The sequence below is a fragment of the Condylura cristata genome, unplaced genomic scaffold (genome assembly GCF_000260355.1).
Source record: "Condylura cristata isolate star-nosed mole 26May11 unplaced genomic scaffold, ConCri1.0 scaffold00016, whole genome shotgun sequence".
In the NCBI taxonomy this organism is placed as follows: Eukaryota; Metazoa; Chordata; class Mammalia; order Eulipotyphla; family Talpidae; genus Condylura; species Condylura cristata.
Genome location: NW_004567117.1, coordinates 34,338,455 through 34,361,418, shown reverse-complemented (window position 1 = coordinate 34,361,418; position 22,964 = coordinate 34,338,455). Strand labels below are relative to the sequence as shown.

The 22,964-nt window shown below is 38.2% G+C and overlaps 1 protein-coding gene across 1 annotated transcript in view; it reads right to left on the bottom strand.

Annotated features, from left to right (window-relative positions):
* DCC (DCC netrin 1 receptor) overlaps positions 1-22,964 on the bottom strand; it is a 977,719-nt gene that overhangs the window by 45,509 nt on the left and 909,246 nt on the right. The window contains exons 23-25 of the mRNA XM_004683911.1: positions 14,026-14,188; positions 6,520-6,746; positions 2,969-3,085 (exon numbers count right to left, since the gene is read on the bottom strand). Of these exons, the coding sequence (XP_004683968.1) occupies positions 2,969-3,085; positions 6,520-6,746; positions 14,026-14,188 (507 nt within the window). The remainder of the gene's footprint in view (positions 1-2,968; positions 3,086-6,519; positions 6,747-14,025; positions 14,189-22,964) is intronic.

Here is a 22,964-nt window from a genome sequence, read left to right as displayed (position 1 = left end):
CACACTGTTCTACTAGGTGTCTACCATATGTCAGACTGTGATTAGGGGCTGAGGGGATGAAGTAATCAGGCTATCCTTTTCCTTCAGAGAGACATAGTGTATGTTTGACTGGCTCTTTTCCTCTGCCCCTTTTCTCTTGTAATTCTTTTATCTGTGCCAATCTTTTATAGTTTTCTTCTTAAGAATCCTTATGCTTAGGCTCCTTTGTGAGCCTTTCTGTCTCAAATGTAACTTCCTCCAATAAATTCCCGTATCCCAGCATATGAAGTAATCATACCAAGGGCTCAACAGGCAAAATTTCTGTGTATAGAGAAATACATGATAGAGAGTACATTAAAGTTGGGAAACAAGTAACAAATAAATACACACATGCAAGTGAGATTGTCATGTGTCTTAATAAAGATAAATAAAACAGAATGAAGAGGGTAGGGAGTGACCAAAGAAGTATGTTAGGCAATGTTCAGGGAAGACCTCTTGTGATGGTGGCAGCTGACTCTAGCCCAAAATGAAGTGAGGGGTAATCTATGTAAATATCTATTAAAAGAGATTTCAGGTAAAGAGAAATGCAACTAGAAAGTCCCTGAGTTGGACTGTGTGTATTATACAAGGCACAAAGGAGAGGGCTGTGCCCTGAAATAGAGAAGAGTAGTGGGAAATGAAGGGAAGAATATGGCCCAAACTGGAGACCACACTGTACCTTGTAGGAAATGGAAAGTCCCTACGCTGCGTCCATATAGATGGGAAGTCAAGAGGAGAACATTATCTAATTAATATATTGGAAGGCTGTTGTACAGACAACTTAATGTAGTCACGACCACAGTCTATCATCTACAAGCTGGTGGTACCTTGGAGATGGGAGGAGTGGTGAGTTCCAGGACAGGCTTTGAATGCAGGGATAATAAGGACTTGGTGAAAGATTGAATTTGAGGCATGGGGAAATTAAAATAAGAAGGCATGCGACTAGAGATTCTACAAAAGTAAATGGATGAAGAGAGGTAGCATTTATTGAAGGGGGAAGTAATAAGAGGATCAAGTTTAGAGGTGGATAGAGAGAATTAATTTTGGAAGAAGAAGATATCCATTTTGGACATAGCTGGTTTATTTATTCAATAGTTTTTTTTTTTTAAATAGAATTTGACTCAACATTTGCTATAGGTTACAGAAGAGATAAAGGTAGAGACAAAATTTAGGCTTCATCAGCCTTCAGGTGACAAGAAGGCCATTGAACCGGGAAGGCATCACCTAAGAAGCTAATGTATACAGAGTAGAGAAGCCTTGGAACTCTAATACTTAGACATTGAAAAGAGGAGGCAGAATAAATAAAGAATACCGAGAAGCAGCGGCCGTTGGGGCAGAGAAAAATCCAGATATATTTAGTTCATGACAGTAAAGCAACTGCTTCAGGAAACAATGTGAGACGCCATGTCAAATTTTGCTGATCATCTGAGAGCTATTTTATTTTACAATTTGTTGATTACTAATGGCTTAAATGACAGTTGTCAATGAAGGACTGTGAAAATTTCATAAACATTAATGAGAAAAGATTAGAAAGATGAAAAATACATATAAAAAACTTTTAAAGGAGTTTTTCAGGAAAATGAAGGAATAGGTTTTAGTTTGAGTGGAAGTGATGGTGCTTTAAAACCAGAGTTGTGACTGAATGTTTATATGTTTATTTTTAAGAAAGGAAAGCTGGCATTGCAGGACAGAGAAGGGGTCATTACAGAGTCCCTGCATGGTAAGAAGAGAAAGTGCAAGAGAAAGAGATGAATTTAGATGGAGCCAAACAGATAGGAGGGTAAGGATAAAGGTAAGGGCAGGTGGAGAATGGGAGGAATAGCGTGGGGAAAGGAGAGTTATATAGGAAGTCTGAAAAGAGAGAGCAGATGTACAACATTCATCTTCTAAAAATATTCATCTTATAAAATGACTGAGTAGAGAAATGTCTTAACATTTCCAAGTAAATGATATTTCACCTTAGACTGAGTTCATGAATACCCAGCACAGGTTATGTGCTTCCCCCAACAAAATCAGCTGTTGGGGTACATGGTCAAACTTGGTAGAGGGACTAATTTAACCATGGTTGGGTTTTTTAATCAGGTAAGTATAATTGAGAAGACATTCTCAGGTATTTGGGAGATATAACAAATGACTATGAATTTTAAATGAGTTTTGAGGGAAATGAAACCATGAAGCAGACAGGTGACATGGGAAGGTGGCAGAAATAATGGGCTGGAGTTCCTAGTAGGATTGAAGAATTGTTGCCCATTGGGCAGTAATATAAGTATGCAGAAATGTAATAAGATGACAGAAAAGGAATGAGAGAAATTTACAGGTTCTGAGGGTGCAATTATTGGTGTCATGTGATACGTAGTGATGAACTGAGGTGGGAAAGAGCTAATCTGACACCGCAGCGATCACACAGGAGCTAATGTCCAGGGCAACTAACGGATTATCTGCATGGATGTTAAAGTCACTAAGATTGATCAAAGGTGTAACTGGAAAGAAAGTGATCCCTAGATGCTAATATCTTCTGAGAATATGGGAGCATGACGGGAGGCTTTAACAGGAAGCGGGCAGTGAGTGAGCACCTGTCTATGTGTGTGTCCTGGGTACTAGATTAGCTACTCCTTCAGATCAGACCTTGAAAAAGCTATGAAAATACTCACTAGCATAAGATGGATAGTACTGACAGAAACTTCAGCTTTTTTATAACAATCCGTAATTTTTGAAAATAGCTTCCTAAATATTTAGCCATCTGTTAGGCAATAGACCATTTGCAACAATAACAAAATTAGTAAAAACTCTGGTTTCTAAAGATAACAATGTGTTATTATTATCTATATCTTCATAATGCACACTGGCCCAGGACATTCAGAGACAACTCCCAAAAATTCCTGATAATTAGAGACAGAGATGAACAGAAACCCCTTTCTTTGACACTATTTTGGTATCAAACACGACTCACCTGGATTGTTGGACTGAGCCTCCATGGGAATCATGAGCTTGGCCCTTGGGGCCCGGCGTGCGGCCAGTGACCTCTCCAGAGTAGACATGGAGCTTCCCGCCTCCTCAGTGTCTTGACCTAATGGAGAAATCACACTTCTGAGGACAAACTTTCTTCAATCCTGTAACACTCTCCATCCTCTCTGTTCAGGTACTCCAGTGCTCTTTTACATTTTATTGGTGGTTTAAATAATACTCACTTGTTTGTGGTCCAATCAATATGTTCTCATAATATAAACATGGATAGAAAGCACCATAACTTTAATTTCTAGAGAAAGTTGTGATTTTTTTCATTGTTCAAAATTTTTACAAATGTATGCACATGTGGAAGTTGGAATAAAACCTGCTTTACTAAGGTGGCATTATACTATACATATTCTTTTTTCAAAAGATTTATTTACTTATGCATGCAGAACTGGGGCACAAGCCAGAGGTGCAAGGGTGGTGAGAGGATTCACCAGAGACAGTGGGGAGCACAAGAGGTTGACTGACGAAGTACACTGTGGAGGGGAGCAGCAGGCAAGACAGGAGAGGTCTGCCACGCCATGTGGGTCACCTCCGGGGCAGGGATTGAACTTGGCCAGTGAAGCAGCTGCGGCTAGCTTGCAGTGTTGTGTGCTTTAACCCAATGCACCACTAGGGAGGGCCCCTTTTGTAAAACTTCTCAAGAAAATATTATGAACATGTTTCTCTTTCAATAAATGCTGGTAATGTAACAACTCTATAACATTCAGTTGAATTTATCACAATATGTGTGACTAATACTTATGGTACAAAGACTTTAAATCTTATGATTAAAAACACCAGAGAAACCTACATTCTTCAAACTAAGGCTAGACATACTTGAATAAATTTATTATGAATCCATAAAAAGCCATGCTAACATGTCATTAAGAGTAACAGGAAAGAGTGATATGCATGGATTTGTAAAGTTAACAGAAACATATGCTTAAAAAAACAAAACTGAAGTTCTAAATAGTATGTATGACATGTACCCATTTTTGAAAAATAGACATAAAAGCAGAATTTACATACAGATATTTATGTGTGTAATATTAAACATATGTCTATAGAAAGTGACACATTAGACTTTGACATTTTTTTTCCTTTTGCAAAAGAAATAACAAATTTTGGAATAAGGAAAAGGGGAAAAAATAAGTACAATTCACACAGCTTTTTAAAAAACTATTTTCTTGGTTTTCAAAATCACATACCGGTATTCTTTTTTCAACTAACATAGTAGCTAATAAAATTTTTAATTGAAAATACGCTGGGAAGTGCATCCAGGCAGCTAAGGGAGTGGTGGCTGCCTAAATGTCTGCCTCCTCCACACTATACAGAACCAAGAAAAACAATAAATCTGTGCAAATCATATTCCTTTGGCACAACTAAAAGGCAGCGAACACAATAAACTTCAAGTTTTCAGTAAATGAAAAAAAATTTTTCAGTACAGCTATTACTCAAACTGCTGCTTACAGTGCCTTTATGGAAAGCTGTGTATTGGAAGAAATGTACAAGAAAGACGAGGTGAACCAGGCTCTGACAGTGCCCTAAATTATGCGCAAGTGAAGAAAGTCCACCTTGATTATAAAAATATTTTAAAGGCCGCCTGGAAGACTGGAGCACTTGAACGAGTACTGTTCCCTGACAGAGTCTGTTCTTTCAAACCTATCGCTCAGAGCACGTGATGGAATGAAAGGAGGGCAGCTTTCCCTATTACAGAAATGGCAAATAGGTCCTCAAATTAGGTAGAAATCCATCCAGGCAGCAGACTCGCCGGTCTACTTTGAGTCTATTTCAGTATAGAATAGGTCACTGCGGAGAGCAAGGTGGACCGAGCGTGAGCAGTGGAGGACAAACTCTAGCACCATTTGACAAGATGGAGGAAATTCCTCTGGATGCAGTGGGTATGTGGAAAGTTGGTGAAGATGGAGTCTGCTTGCTGGAATGCACTAGAGTGCAGCTGATCTACCAGCCACCTAGTGAACTTAAGCAAGTGGAGCTGCTCTGGTGGAAGCCCTGATGTGGCACCCCACAGCCCGGGGATAGCCAGTGGGGTCAGACTTTGGGGTCTGACAAAGAATGTCCTTCCTCAGAGATCCAGAATTTGAATGCCACCTGTCCTTCCTCCTTCCTCACTTCTGCCCTCCCAGATGCCCTTCCAGAGCCAGGAAAAGCAGCTGGGTGGTGAGAGTGAAGAGGTGAAGGAGTCCCTGAAATGGACCTCACTCCCTCCTTCTGTTCCCCACTCTGACCACTCCACTATTTCCATACAGATTGTTGAAAGATTTAAAGAACAAATTGTAACTCTGGTTCTCAGAGTCAAAAGATAATGACCCATAAGGGAGGGAGAACCTTTAATTTATATTTCAGATTGTAGTGTTCAATAGAACTTGATGCAGTTTATAAATAAAAGTGACAGAAAAATTAGATATTTTAGGTTTAGAAAGGGAATACTCAGCAACTCGTGATTTAAAATCATAACCGAAGCCCTTTTTTGCACAATTCGAAACTGAGGAAGTCTAGTTAACTGCTTACACATCCAAACAACTAAAGCATTTTTATAATTAAGCTTGGAAAGAACTACTACTCATTCTGTAAACACATTATTAGTGGAAAAAGAGACATTTTTCATGAGAGTGGTTGATCATTCTGCTTCCAATAAGCATCTTGAAGATACGAGAGGCCACAGAAAGTGATTTATCTTACAACTGTTCTCTAGTTGTGGGATTTTCTGTATCAGTTCATTAAATCAGTAGCGTTGTTTTCTTCAGATCACCATACACCAGCAGTGTCTACAGAGAGACCCCAGCAGACTGGGCTAGTGACTGCATTCCATGCTCATCTCAGCATGCATGGAGGCGACCGTGACTCTCCAGAGTAATCAGGACCAAAGAAACAGAATAGTGGGTGTTTTCATACTTCAGGCACCCCTCAATTAACTTTCAAAAAACTTTCACATTATTTATGCACATATGAGCTGATTATGGTCTAGAGGTATGGGGGTGGGAGTGAGAGGGTTCACCAGAGACAGAGTGGGGTGCAGAACAGGCAGATCTACTGAAATGCACCGCTGAGGGGAGCAGTGGGCAAGACAGGAGAGGTTTGTTGCACCATGTGGGCCACCTCCCTGGCCGGAGATTGAACTCAGGCTGCTGTGGCTGCTGATAGCTTTATAGTGCTGTGACTTAACCACTTGAACCACCAGGGTTAAACATTTATTGCCTTGAAAAAAATTCTTCAAGATTTAACAAAAAGCAATCAACTCACTTAGCCTTCACATTTCATCACCTCTCAACTCTTACCTTTTAGAAGTTGTGACACCCATGGCAATGATTAAACACAGGTTGTTAGATGATGAAAGAAACTAACTAGTTCACCATCCAAATTTGTATCATATCATTTTAACTACTGATAAATGACCCTCAGGCTAGTGGGAAAGTACCTCCCCAAAAATGGGAGTGGCAAACCCCGGTGGGGTTCAGGATGGGACGCAGAGAGGAAAAAACTTACCTGAATGAGAGGTGCTTTTGCTCCCCAACTGCGTTTCTGACTGGCTGTGACTGACTGGTGTGAGGTCTTGACAGCCCTGGATGGGGGAGTCCCTTCCTGCAGGGTCCGTGACTGACGGCTTCTCGATATTTTTCATCTCCATTTCTTCATGATGTATCCAAAGGTCAGGGGGCCGGAGGTCCTTCTGGCTGCCCTTCCTTTTGCCAACGCTGTGGGTGGCCCGTTTCCTATGGGACAAAATTGGAAGGCAACTGTGAGCCCCTCAATTTAACGGCCATTCCTCCCTTTGTTCCATCAATTCATGTTAGAAGCAGGAAAGGAAACAAAAGCGCTCCCCAGAGGAAACCCTTGAAATCCAGCAGTTGGCAGCCTTCTCTTGGCTCTCTTTCCCTTTCTCCCTGGGAGCTTCACCACATTGGAGGAGGCATGGTGTTGAATCCCAAGGGCCTCGGCTGCCTGCCAGGGAGCGCCTTTCTCTGGCCTCACCGGCTGCACAACAGCGCAGAAGGTGACGGTGGGTTAGATGGCGCCATATGCCAGTCTTGGGAGGTAGGCATAAGGTACCTGACTGCAACATCTGTTCAGGAGATAAATGAAGGAGTTGCTTTGAAAGGGCAAATAGGAATAAAACGGCGAGAATCTGTGCCAAAAGCCAAGATGAGGGCTTGGAAGAAAGTCTATACCTCAGCTGTGTAATTTAACGTGCAATTGGGAAGCTTGCTCTCTGAAGACAAAAGGCCGACTGAGGATATTCTAAGGGGAATAAAGGCCTTTGCCTCAGAGTCCCTGAATTCAAGTACAATAAGACCTATCCTTTGAAGAGAGTTTGGAAGTATGTGATAAATGTATCTTATTTTCCACAGTGAGAATTTAGCAATCATGAGTTTAGTATTTGAGTGACAGTCGCCCCAGGGCTAGTGGGTTAAGCATTTCTGGTTGGGCGTGCTAAGTAGCCAGATGCCATGATAGCCATTCTCTGCAGGTCAGTAAACTGTGGCTGCAGGGCCACATCCTCCCTCTGCTTGCTTTTCTAAATAAAGTTTTATTGGATTCCTGCCGCAAGCATGCGTGTGGCATTGCAGTGCACTGACCGGCTTCAGCAAGATTGTCTACCTGCCTGCCAGAGCCTGGAAGGTCTATTCTCTGGCCCTTTTCACAAACAGTTTTTAACGCTGCTTTACAGTTTTATAATTTCTAAATCTCCACATGTAGCTTCTGTTTCTTTTCAAATTACAATGTCCATTCTAAATCAGAATTCAGATGGTTAAAATCTAACCTTTGCAGAGGTCCAGAGAAATATTCTTTCACGCTTTCCTGGCTTGTCATGAGTAGTTCTGAAGATAACGGCTTTTGCTGTTGCCAAATGGTTCCAGCAAACTACTCAGTAAAAACTCTTTGTAACCTGCCAGGCCACTGAGGAGGCTTTGTTTTCCTAATTGCTGCACAAGAATCTCTGTACATTTTAGCCAATTAATAAATGTTTAGTGATGTGATTTGCTGAATTTTCTTTAATGTTTTACTGGTGGTGTTCTTGCATGCTGATGAGGATAGGGAACAAAGAACTCCAGGCTTAATATTTAGTGCTTAGTAGAGAAATAATCCAGTGTTTTCTGCCCTAATATTTTATCAACAACTGCAATTTGCTGATTTTTGGGAAGCAGCCCTACAGCGACTCTAAGCAATGGTCTTTTATAGACCCTAGATCATCTTCTTGTGTCTAACATAATAGCTCTTTGCTAACCATCCATTCTCTGAATTCATTTCCTTATACTTCATCTGCCCACAGGAACTAGTCTGCAACTCACACATAGCTCTGTATGAAATCAACCCTGCTAACTCCTTAGAAGAGTTCAATGTCATTTTCAAATTTCGAGACTACCCAGTTAGATTTCTTTCTAACACAACAAAATGCTAATTAACTTTTAACCCAAGTGCCTATATGATTGCACACAGAGTATCAGCTTCTAAATCAGCACAGGACAGATTTCTCTAACACAGTATTTAAAGAGCTTGTGGTAAGACAAACAAACAAACAAAAACAAAACTGGTCAGATAATTTTCAAACTAGAAATAAATAAAATAATGACTTTTAGTTTTCCTTATATGCACATCTCATCCATACACCAACCTACTCATCCATTTGTTCACTTACTCATTGATCTTAACACCAAGCATCTCCAGATATACATAAAAAGTAGTCCAAATCTGGTTGAAGTAGAACCTTTTGTGTGCTGGACAGTGTAACTACCATCTGGAAAGAGGTATTATACTTAATACAATGCATATGCATTTTCTGATGGCTTTTAACTAAATCACAACCTCTTCTGAGTGTCAGCAGAAGAGCTCCAAACAGGCTTTCTTCTTTTTTATATACTCCGTCAAAGCTCATCTACATCACTTTGTGTCTATAATGTCTCTTATCAAGAAAGGCCTTTGAGAGGGCTCGCTCCCTGCTCCCTCATTGAAGTTGGTTTGCCATGAAATTGACATGTTCTCATAACTAAATCCTCTGAAACGGCTCTTAAAGCCTATACAAACAGCTGTTGGCCTGGTCTTCTCTCCATCTACTGGACCCATGACATAATGACAGCTGCCCAATGAGACCGCCAGTTCTTCACTTACCATCAGAATCTTCAAAATTTGTATGTAGGTAGACCTAGTACAGTGATTCTGAAATGTGCACACACTCTCTCTTTCTCTCTATCTATCTTAGTTCTGACCAGATACTTTCACAATCTATTCACAAACTACTTAAGATTCCCTTCAAGCTCTCTTCTTTAAAACAAAAAACAAAAAACAACTTCCTGATTATGTTAGGCCAGTGAAAGCTTAGACTCTCCATTTCATTCCCCTCCTCTCTCCCTATGCCATTTACCTTGAATTGATCACTGTTTGACTTCTTGAGCTTCTCAGGTAATCTTTCTGTGTTAATTGGTTTCCTTTAGTGTTACTGGAACAAACTCTGTTTCCCCCACTTTTCCAACATTATCCATTGTTTTACATTTATTCATTTTTTCATTCAGTGAGCATTTATGAAATACTATGTGTCAAGAAGTAGGCTACTAGAAATCCAAAGCTAGGTGAGACATCGGAGCTTAAAAAATGAATGAAAATGGCAATGGCTTCTGGAAAGCTGGGCACTGTTGGAGTAAGGAGCATACACAGGACCTTGGCAAACAACAGAGCTGAAAATGCATGGGGTACCAAATCACAAAAGGCCTTGCATTCAGAAAATATGTGTTCAATAAAATCAGTAATCAGGGAGGAATTATAGGAAGATTTTTAGCTCAAGAGTTAACATTGATCAGATTTGCTCATACATATGATGCAAATCACATAGTAAACCACAGTAAGAATTTTTCATTATTGATGTGGGTGAATTTTTTGTAAGGCTCTTCTCTGATTCTTTATTGGCATGTTTAGTTACTTCGCACATAAGCTCTTCCTCTAAAAGGAGCTTCTTTCCTTTGCACTGTTAATCAGTATGTTGGGGATAAGAACCAATCTTGGCTAAGTATCTTATTGTGTTTATACCATCCCCTTAGAAGTTCTAAAATACTACTCTTATTGCATAGATTCTTTTGCCACATTGTAATAAATCAATGAGTTCTTATTCTGTGCTTAGGGAACTTCTGCTCCAGTTTGCAGGAAACAAAGAGCTCTGTACTATTTTTTTTTTTTTTTGTGGCCAGATAGACATGTACCCAAGATCTGATGCGAGAATGAAGCATGGATACTTTGTCCTGGAGTGGGGGGTAGGGGTGGTTTAAGAATGAAGGAGGTCTGAACCAGTGTGAAGAATGAGTGAGTTAACTAGGAAAAAAAAAATACTAGGAATAACAGAAGCCTCTGCAGCTTCCTCCACCCATAGATTTCCTAGAGAATTTTTGAGCTAATAGCTATTAATTCTCTAAAAGACAATTTTTTCAGCTAATTGCTATGAAAAAAAAAACAAAAACTTGAGTTGGAAATCCAGCCAAAATATGTTTTAGATACACAAATAAATATGTGTATTTTGAGATAGAATTAAGAGATATTTAAGGCCAACGTGCTTGAAGTTTAAAATTCCTGTGGTAAATACTGAAAAATAATTAAATTTTAAAAAATGTGAAAAAAAATCACTGAATGTGATTTACCATAGAATGAATTTATAAGTGGAAACATTTGATCCTCAAAAATAATTATTTTTGTCAAGCTTAGAATCTGGGCTAATATTTAATACTTGCTGTGTACATGTCAGATCAAATAGGGGGCTTAGTCAACTGTGATTTTATCAAGTGAAGCCTGAATTTTATTTACATATTCAAATTTAATGTATTCAGACAAGTTGTTAATCATTTACCCAGGTAACTGCCTTAGAGATGTGAGGATTTCTGGGCTACTTCTAATGTCAAGTAGTTTGTCTTTAGCATCTATAGCGACACCATATATGCTTTGTATTTTAGTCAGAAAAATTTACGACTTGATAACTAAAAACATTAAAAAATCCCACCTATTTAAGCTTTTAACACATTTTTTTCTGTATTATTCTACTAAATCTCACTAACTCAAAAAGTGTTAGTCTCTTGAAAAGTATAAAATTAAAAATATACAACTAAAATGAATTAGAAAAATGTTATTTCTTATTAATTTGAAGCCAATGATACTATGTGGTACTCCACTTTAGTAGTGTTTATGGGGAATTTCATTGTTTGAAAGATAGAAGAAAGTTAAAGAATACTTAGTCCTACTTCTTCTTTGAGGATACTGACATTCAAAGACTAGGTCCTCCCTTAAGTTAATTAAATATAAGCAACTGAATTAAATAAGTGGTAGAATCAGAACTAAAACTTTGGTTCTAACTTTTGTTAGTTATTGTATGTCATAAAAACTGGTGATTCAGTGGTAGGTGTGGAATAATAGCATAGATCTGAAGAGGTGCACCTCTAACCCTAAATCATATACAGTGTTTAAATCAATTTTACCTCAATAAAAATAAGTTAACCAGAAATAAGTAAAATCATCTATCTATATATCACAGAATAAATCCATAGACACTAACTTGAATAAGGCATTAGCAATACACAGAAATGTGTTTTAAATCCATTTGGATGCAATTCAAATAAATTGCAATAAAATAACTAAATCAAATCCCATGATAAAACAATTCCTCAATAAATAAATATCTAGAATGCTCATAAATGTGCTTCTTTCTTCACCTTATTAATTACATTAAGCTCCCATTTTTCTAAGAGCCCAATGGGGGATATTACTTCTGTTTCAGATTGGAATTGATTTTGCTTCCATTTGTGTTGCTCAATTTGTTCTAAAAGGCTCAGTGGTGGTGATACGAGGTGAGGTGAGGGATGCTCACTGAAATAGAAGATCTAACTTCAAACTCAGAGATACCTTGAAAAAGCAAATTTTCTTTTTCCTTTTAAGCACAATCAAAGAAACCAACATGATTGTCAATGGATCTGTTTCTGAGGAAAGATATATGAGGCAAAACTGTGACAATACACCAAGTAAATGTTAAGAGACTTTGGGGATGAGGTGAGAAAAAAAACCAAAGTGGCAGCAGCATAGGGGGTTATAGATTCACTTTCTGTGAGTTTTCAGTCATTCATCGGAGACACAACCTTTCACTCATTCCCTAATTAAACACATGCCACCCATAGGGCTCAGTGTCCATAGGGCTCTTTCTAAATAAAACTTTCAAGCTTTGCCAAAGTGCTTAAGGTTAGCTTTAACAAAATATTTTTATTTCTCTAACAGCATCAAACTCCACCTTTGCACATCGAGAAGACTGGCATTTTCTCTGTGGAGAAATAAAATTCATATAGGAATCCGATTCATCAGATTTGTATCACCCTGAGACATTCCTCTCACAAGGCTGAAAATGGCAAAACAGAACCACAAAAAAACAAACAACTGAGCTACAGAGTGTTTAGTTAATTCAATTAGTTTAGTGAATACATTTATGTTTTGAAAACTTTTACAAAATAAGTCAAGTTTGGGTTGGTGTCCTCCTACTTCCTGTGAGACATTTTTGGCTCTGTTCTTCAGACCTGCCCTCCTGATGTTCCACATTCCTACTTTGCACAAACTCTTCCCTGGTATTACTGGGCACAGGGATTGTTCAGTGTCTTATTCTGTCATAGTCATTTTCCTCTTGCTTTCAGTTAATGTGCAGCACTCAAGAAACTTGAGGGCAGCTATGATTCTCCAGAGTATTTATATGAGACCTGACTTGTGAAGCTCATTCTGTCGGCTTTCTTGTTTGGACACAAGGGACCAGCATGGCAGAGCTCACCAATTTCAAGATGATCCAGTCTCCTGAATGCAGCTCATATAAAAGCCAGTTTGCTACAGAAATAAGCTAAATGCAGGCTGCGTCTAAAACCTCCAAGTTACTTCCTTCCTTTCTTTGTCCTATTTCACTTCAAAATGCTGGGAGATACATTAGAGATCAACAACTTGGTCACAGGATTTGTATAAAAGAGAAGTTCAGGTATTAGCAAGGGGAGAATGAAAATTACTTGATAGAGAATCTCTAGCAGTGTGTGCAATCTATATTGTCAAATGAACTGTTGATGGATGAATGCTCAGGTTTTTATATTGGTACCATGCCTGAGGCCAAAGAAAGAAAGAAAAAATCAAGTAAGATTCTATTATAGCCAATCCAGTGAGAAAGCACAGCTGAAAGGGACCTTTCAGGTGGATCTGAAAAGTGCTGGAGAAGCAGAGAAGCAGAGAAGCAGAGAAGAGCCAGGAGACAGTGTTGCACTCCGCAACTAGCTGACACCAGGCCAACATGATGGCTGGGGGCTGTTGCCGTAAGCAACAGTAAGCTGAGTTAGTAAGCTGAGCTGAGCTACCTGTGTCCTTGACGTATCATTCTCTGCACATGCCAGACCGAAAATCTGCCTATTATGAACATACTATTAAAGCTTCAATTTTTTTCATGTCTGAGAATGGGCCACAACCAGGAAATTTGCTTCATTTTGTGTTTCTGGAATTTCTCTTCTATTGTAACTATTGTCTGGAAATGAAACACTCCAGTATTATAACGAAATAGAGCTTCATATTATGCAATCTGTTTAATCATTTATACAACAAGCACTGATTAAGTGCCTACAGGCCTCCATACCAAACAAACAATAAATACTTTTAGGAGAATACACATCACCATGAGCATCGTTGCAGAGAGGAATCACACACAGGGACACAGTAAAATCTTTCCCTAGGAAATCTTAGGTCAGGAAGAACATAGCCTAGAGAAGCAAACAGGAACACTAGCGGGTCTCTGGCTGGATTCTACTACTATGTCTGCACACCCAGCTCTCATTCACTTATGGTTTTGGCCCAGAAATAATAAAAGGTAAGGTTTTGCCCAGGTAGGGAGATCCTAAATGTGTAAGTTACGAAAAAGCCCAAGAAGAAAGCCATCAAAATAATATAACTAAGGAAGATGAGATGGAGTCAGGAAGAGACGAGTCTCACAAGGAATGCAGCTGTGTTACCTACTTTCTCTGCTGGGCTGAAGAGCGCCGGGTGCAAATCACAGCCACCACCACCACCACCAGCACTGTGATGATGCCAATGGTCACCACAATGATCACAAGCAGGCTGCCATTCTTCTGAGGGGTGACGCTGCCATGTGGGGGGTGCATCTGGCCAATGGGAGGTTCTGGAAAAGACAGGCAAATAGATACTAGGGTTAGGGAGATGTGGTGCCCCAGTAATTACTGAGATCTGTTAGGGTAGGAAGAGTTCCCACTGTTCTGGGAAAAAAGCCATGATGAATGATCTACTCGAGAGAAATGAAGCCTATGTACTCACAGAACATTATACAGGAACATTCACAGCAACACCATTATTTAGAGTAGCCAAATGCCCACTGACTGACAAATATTGACGAAATATGGTGCATCCACATCATGTGTTATTATCTGGTCACAGAAGGAGTAAAAACAGATGCACGCTACAGTATGTATGTATGTATTAAAAACATTATACTAAGTAAAGGAAGTCAGACACAAAAACATGATTCAGGGAGATTGATAGAGATGGAAAGTAGTTTAGTGTTTGCCAAATGCATGAGGCAGGGGTGAATGAGCAGAGCTGTTTGAGTTTACCTCTGGGGGCTGAAATGCATTGGCATGAGTGGAGACGGCACCATAGCCTTGTAAATATATTAAAATCACTGCATTGTTCACTCTGAAGGCATGGATTTTTGGGGTGTGAATCATACTGAAATGTAAAAAAGGAATGAAGCATGGTTTCTGAATAGGATGTAGGGGGGGGAGGAGGAAGAAGCCATTTTGCACAATAAGGATTTCAGTGTGATAAGAACCAGAAAGACTGGGGTTTATGAGAAAATACCATTTACCTGATCCTGTGAAAGACAAACTATTTGACACCAATCACTCACAATTTACTTCCACTGCTTTTAAAAAGCTATCTATAAAGTACATATAATTTCTAATCTGTCAAGGTTATATGAATCCCACTTAAAGGCAGCCACTACATTGGAAAAAGCATCATAAAGTCCTGATATGAATGTTTTCCTGGGTTGCAAAAGTTCACCATGACACACAATACTTAGGTAAAAATAACAGAGCAATGAGACATTTGATAATTTACGTAAATAAGTAAGAACACTAATGATGCTTTAAATTGCTTTCTTTAAATCCTTAGTAATCGATCAATTAGAAGAAATCCTCTGTTCTACATGTATATCATTACAAGTGACACATTTTTTAAAAGTAAATAATAACCTACAATTTTATTTATATGTTCAAAGTAGCAGCAAGCCATAAGTTTGGAAGTTCCCTATATCAAACCTGAACGTATTTCTTTAACAACTTGTATTAGCTTTCTCGGCCTCTTGAGAACATGTGGGCCTCTCTGTACCCAGGGCCTGTGTCTGTACATTGGAAATAAGATGCTCATTGTATGCAGCTACTTTCAAAATTAGAGAAAATACTTACAATGCAACCATCTCAGAGCCTGACAGAATGCATATTTATAATATCATTACTCTAAATAAACTAAAACTTTAAATAAAATGTTGCCAAAATTAATCATTTACCACATTTGGGATACTCCTGATGTGAATTTCCAAAAATCTACATTTTTAGAAACAGTATTAAATCTGAAAGATTAATTAACTTTTCTCACAAATGAATATAATAACCCATTTGCTTGTCTTAAAATTGAAACACTAGTTTTTGATTGCTGTTACTGATTCAGTATTATGAAGAAAAAAAAAAAGTTAGGCCATAACTTGAATATCAGGGGCAGAAACTCATAAAAAGTCTTTAAATAACACTTGGTGTTAAAAGATCTTGATTATAAATGAAAGAAATAAGAATTCCTTGAAGTAATTTTTACACTTACTACAAATAATGAAAGGTCAGAACTTTCTGTATCATAGTTTTACTTATGATTGAAAAAGTCATTTTACTGTAGTATCTCAATATGCCCTTTCTGTGCTTAATAAATTAGTTGATTGGAATAAATTAACCTTTTACATGAGACTTATGATGGAACAAGTTAGAGCTTTCATGGACTTTTAGTAGCATGGCTTAAACTTAATAATTCACCACTTCTCACAAACTTGGTTTGGGTTATCCATAGTGCACTTTGTGAACAGTTTTTTTTAAAAGATTTATTATTTATGCATACAGAACTGGGGTACAGGCTAGAGGTACAGGGGCGGTGAGAGGAGTCAGTAGAGACAGAATGGGGAGCAGAACAGGCAGACTGACAAAATGCACTGCTGAGGGGAGCATCAGAAGGGTCAGGAGAGGTCTGCCTCGCCTTGTGGATCACTTCCGGGGCAGGGGATCGAACTTGCACTGAAGCAACTGCGGCTCACTTGCAGTGTTGTGCTTTAACCAGTTGTGCCATCAGGGAGGAACCTTAATCAGTTTTTAAAACCTTTTAAAATCCAGACTTTCTTTTTACCTGATTTAAGTCAAGAAACAATGACTCTGGGTTCTGCTGAGATTTAGATCATATTTATATGAGTCGCCTCTGAGAGTTAAGGTTCATGGAGGTTCCCATTCTAAATTTCTGGTTCCAAACCTTTATAATTTCCTCATAAAAGTTCCCATCAACTTAAAACTTAGTATTTCAGGTCTTTTATTAATTATCCAATCTCAATGCTAAGGTGGAATAATCAGAATATCTGATATTTAATGGTGTCTTTAGATGCCATTGATTCTCATTGTTTGCGATAGTCATGTTATATAATATAAAGTCAACACAAATGCTCAAATCAGTAACGAATACTATGTATTGTTTCTAGAGAAACAAGAGTATTAGACTCCTATAAGCCTCTGGTCACAATTTTAGTCAAGCAATCAATATATATAGCCTTGTTTTTGGTATGTTTCTATTTAAAGACATCTTATTTAATGTATGAGGTTGATTCATTAGCTTGCAGCTTATAGCCAAATGGCACTGTAACTCATCCCTGAGTGAAGCTTTATTAGCTCACACATTTTCTCCAGAAGGCGCATCACAGGCTTTTGTGCTTAGGAACACTAGCCAGCTCTTCAGCACTCTATCTAGAGCCTCTTCAAGCAGTGAAGCCACCGAACATACGAAAAAGCAGAAACTAAATATACTGCAGACAGGACGTGTGTGTACATCACGAGGCCTGAGACATCACTTGTTCTGGCTCAGCTGAGTCCATACGCTTTGGGCTACACAGACTTTTGGCTGCTCGTACATGAGCATTACTGACCCTGAAAACATCACAGACATTGATTGGCAAGTTGCAAATGCATTTTTAGTAAGCTGGTGAATATGCGAAAACAGAATTTGTGAATGATGATGATCACCGATGTACTCATACATCAAAAGACATTCGAACTAGGGAAAATTTTAGAGCTCAGAAAACTGTTTTAATACAGTTAAGGATTCTGGAAGATAAACTGACTCCAGAGGGGCAAATGACATTTAGTAACTTTTCAGGTCTCAGAGGGGAAGATGCATGGTATCAATCAAAGATACGAATATCCCCCGATACTGATATTATTTCATGAGATAATGGGTACAACACAATTAGCACAGGCCCTGGCATAGAACTGGTGCTGAACAGACACTATGATTTGTTCAGTGTATTCTATTTTATATGATTTTTCCAAATAAAAGCATAGTATCCTAACATATTTGTTGCTAGTTTTTTGCATAATAATATACATAGCTGATGTTTGAGTAATTAAGACACCTAGATGTTTCATTATAATTAATGAGAAGGGAAAAATTTATTTCAAATCATATAAGCATTTGATCCATTTTTTATTTTCATGATTGTTTATCACCATTAACGATTCCATGTTTTTTTCTCTACTAAATTTAATAGTATAAATATTGATTGGGAAACTGGTCCAGTGAAATAATATTTAATTTTTATAATATTTAGTAAGCTTTCAAAAGTAGTTAATGTCCTTATCACCATTGCTCTCAAAAATTTCATAGTAAGCTCACTGATAGACTCATACTCTGAATGCTTAATTATCATATAGTAAACAAAGCCAGATATTGACTCCAGAAGGATTCAATATTGAGGCCCTGGCCCTGTTGCCAAGCTGGCTGTGTTTAACAGCTGAACAATAATAACAGGCAGGTAAATAAGGTGAACCTGACACCCACAGGATCAGGTCTAGGGTGGAAACAGATTCAATGAAAAATTTCTAGTTGGGGATGAATATCTCCTACAATTGCAGTCTTCCCTGATAACATTTTTGTTATTAGACTAGTTTGAGCTCAACATATGTCTTACTAACTTTGTAGGTCTTTGACTTTGAACAGGAATTCATATGGCACAAATAGTTCAGAGCCTTTCCCCCTGAAATAAGGTGCTATCAAGTCAATCAGTTGGAAGAGATTTCACACATAATCTAGACCAATGTTCCCTAAAATGAAATATTAATCAGCATTATGGAGGGAAAAGTTCTTTGGTCAATTAAGTTGGAATACATATTTCTTTCCTCCAATCTAATAAATTTGAACATGCCAATGTGAACTGTGAACTGCCAGGACAATAGGGAAGGGATGGTAGAGAATGTATTCAATTTTCCATCACTGTGGATTTAAGATTCCATCATTTGCTGGAGAAATGATGAAAACATGGCTGGATCTTGAGGGCATTATGCTAAATAAGTCAGAGAAAGACAAATGCCATATGTGACAGCATTTACATGTGGTGTCCAGAAGAGTCAAACTCATGGAAGGTGAGCCTAGAATAACAAGGGGTAATGCTTGGTGACATGGGGAGATGCTGATCAAAGGGTGCACATTTCCTTCATAAGATGACTAAGTTCTGTGAATACTATGTACAGCCGTGATCACAGTTAATAATACTGTATTAACTACACTTGAAAATTGCTAAGATAGTAAGTGAAATTATGTGAAATGATGGAGATATTAGCAATTATGTAAATGTATTAAATCAGCACATTGTATACACTTTGAACTTACACAATGTTAAGTGTCAATATCAATAAAGCAGGAATGGTAGTGGGAAAAGCCACACAAGATTCAAGAAGGCAAAGGAGAAATCATATGAGCTAAGAAATACATAACATTGTAATATACTATAGACCAGCAACTATAGGCAAAGAAAGGGAAAACAAATTGTTATATATTAAATTCTATACATTGAAAGTCCCTGGCATGGTAACACGAACAGAAATGTTACCTGGGGTCTCTGCCTTTCTGTTAAAAGGCAGCTTGAAAGCCTCCTTCTGAGGTGAAAGCTACTTTTCTATGGAGTGCAAACAGCAGCTAGGCTAAAACCACGTGGATGTATTTATAGGGTCACATTCATATCCTTTTATAAAATTTTTTATGTCATTGTCTTCTACTATATCATGGGGTTAGAGAACAATTTCAAAACTAAATTATGACTGTCTTCCCCAACTTCCCCAACTCGAGGCATGATGGTTGACCTCATAGAGCTTATAATTTACTGGAAAAGGCTTACAATAAACAATTCATGAAGCATATAATAGAAAATTATAGTTCTAATGGGTACTTAAAAATTAAAGAATTCAAGAAGTAGGTAATCTAATACAAAAGGAGGAGGAGTGAGGTTGTGTAAAGTCTTGTTATAGAAGCGCTATTTAGATTTATACTCATGAAACATCATTGCTAGAAGTCAGTTACTCCTCCTTTATAAATGGAACTGAGAACAGGCCTTCAGTCTGGAATGCTGGAACCCAAGGACAAATGCATGAAGTGTGGATGGAAAGAGAAGCAGGACCTGGACCACATCTAGTTACCCTATGTACAATCTCACATCATCGAAGGGTTTTCATCTATACACAGATCTGACTTGTTTTAAGACGATTTATCTTCCTGCTATGTGGGGAGAAATTGGTGGCAGAAGTGAAGAGACCAGCTAAGAAGGGAGTGAAGTTCTCCTGGTGAGAGATGATTATAGCCTGAACTGAGATGGTGGATATCGCCATCAAGCAAAGTGAACAGTGGCACAGTGAAGCTTTAGAGTGGGAGCACCAAGTGGATTGCTCACAGGGGAGGGCAAAAGGGAAAGTGAGGTGCAGACTGAAACCGTAACCCTCACATCTGTGATGAGGCAGAGAATGAAAGGGCTGGCTCAGTGAGAGAGAGCAAAAGTTCAGTTTTGAATTTTCAGGCTTGCGATCTTATGAAAAATATAGAGAGACAGCTAGAAGGTTGGTGTCAGAGATACAAATTTGGGAGTTGGTCTAGTGGGAATCTGAAGCCTGGGAGTAGAAGAGATCAAGAGAATAGAAGGAGCAGAGAAACTATATAAACTGAGATTTCTTGAGTTCAGGGGAGGGAGGACTTGGAGAAAGAAATGAGTGGTTGAGGACTTGCTCAAAGGTCATTTGACAAACCATTTTTTTCCTCAGCGTTTCTCCCGACACTGGTGTATCCCAGACCAACCTTTTATGGGATGTTAATTTAGATCACTGGTTTTCTACTGGGGGTAATTTTGCCCCCAGGAGGAAATCTGGTCATGGCTGAAGACATTCTGGGTTGATCTGATATGGAGGAGGGCACATGCCGGAGATGCTGCTAAACACCCTACAGTGTTTGAGACAGGAAATGATCTCACCCCAGATGGTAAAAGCATCTGAGGTTTCAAAACCCTGAGCTACCTGAACACTTAATTTCTGGTGAAAAACTGAGATCTGCAGTGTAACTGACTCAACTAAGGACAGGCAGGACAAATCCCTGACAAAGTCAGTTCTCGACCTAGAGGTTGGGATGAGTCGAATCTACAAACATTTGAGTTGTTCAGATAGTAGGTGGGCAGAGCCTCTGGGAGACTCTAGGACTGGGGACCCCGGGTCACTCCAACCTGGGACCTTTCTTTTGATATTTAGTGACACTTCTGAGTGTCTTAATAGTTCGCCAAGTCTCAGAATGATCATTTCATGCAAATATGGACAAAGCTTGTTTATGCATGATTTATTTAGCTTAGTTAAAATGTCTGAGTTTTTTCAAAACTATAAGGGTAGTCATTGCCTTTTCTCCTAAACACAGACTACAAGGTATGCTTTAAAGAATAATTAATGATTCTGGATATTCAAAAAGTTAATAATTTTGATTTTCTGACAATGCTTTGTCCAAGTATAGTTTTCAAAGATCTAGATCAATTAAATAACATCTTTGTGGGGTTGGAGATATTATAACCAAATTTTGCAAATTACAAGAACAACTACCTATAAAGTATACTGATAATTTATCTTCCCCTGTGAGAAGAGCAGAACTTAACTGAAGCAAATTTCATGTTGTTTCATCAGTCATATAAACATAAAATACAAAATTACACTTTTTTAGAGTTGAAGATTTTCCACCTTTGATAAGGTGGATCATAATCCAAAAGTAGATGCATGATAAATGTAAAATACTTCCACATCCTTCTATATTAGCTTTGATCTACCAGCCATCAGAAATTAACTTAGCAAGTCTCTTTAGTTTCTTCAATTTAATTAAGGATTTCCAACTATTAAAGTAAACATGAACCATAGCTTTGTTTTTCTTTGTTAGGATTCCAAGAACACATTTTTAGAAGACTGGCATGCTGTAAGAGAAAGTAAATGATTAGAGAGGTCTAAATTTATTTGCAAGTGGCTTGAATATCCTGACAATAAGCCATTTTTCTATTATGATGCTGTGAAGGATGAAAACAGCAAGCTGAGGGGAAGATAGGAAATCTCTATAATTCTGTCCCTTTAAAAGGACATGTATGAAATTTCATTGTATATGAGGTTCAAAACACAGATTTTAAAATGTTTTTATTGATGCAGCCCCATTTATAAAGGTGGGATGGAGTAATATTTCATCAATCAGTGGTTTTCATGTGTATTTAATTGGAAAACACACCCCCCTTCTTCAGGTACAGGGTGTTAGCAAACTTTTAATTAAGTAGCTAAGGTTTTCCAATGTTTCTGCTGATTTGCTTGTGATATCTCAAGTGAAAGACAAATTACATATTTATCATTATCTATCTGCTAGCAAAATAGGATAGGAAGCAGATTAAATTTGCCCTCCTTATCCATCTCTGAGTTTATCAATTCACGGTACTTAGTCAAGTAGCCTGTAAAAAATTTTATGCCAGTAGGCATTCTAGAAATATTTCTGATGCTTTGTTCCTCCCATTCACTTAGTAAGAAATACCTGAAACATCATTAAACAATGCAGAAAACTGAGGAGGGATAGCATCAATAATCCAACTAAATGGATTTGAAGGCACTGGATGCCATTTCTCTGTTATTTTCTTGACTTTCCCCTGTGAGATAAACACATAACAAATTAAATTTAACAGCAATTATATTTCTCAATAGGAATCTAAATTAAATGGCAAAAAGAATGAAGTATTTCTCTCAATTACTGTCATTCTCTTCACCTGAGGTCTGACTCCTCTGAGAAGAAAAGTTCCCAGAGAACTGTCCATTGATGTAATATTTTGGTTGAGTTTTCTTTTCCCTGGGAGACTCATTTTATTTTTGAAAGATAAGTCTAAGCTGTCAATATCAAGCTTTTAGGACTTAGCTAACAAAATTCAGCACTGCCAGACTTAGTTAACAAAAATATAGGAGGCCTGTTATGTTTGGATCATTCCTAGTGTCCTATTCCTAGGAATAATGAGAACCATCTATATGTTGTGCTGCAAATCCTTTCATAACCTCATAATCACAGGCAATTAGAAATTATTAAATTTTACTGGGCCTCTCATATTTCTAGTTGTGAAACCTGACATTTATACATTTGTATATACGGTGGAGTTCTTTTGGAGACCCACTTTAAGGGCATACATACACCTAATCCACGTTTAGCACCTGCAAGGGACTTTGGTGATGGTGCACAGGTGAAGTGGTGGCGGGAATTCATAGGGATTACACCCGAGGGGATACAGCATACATTGTATAAAAATGAAGAATGATGTAAAATATATA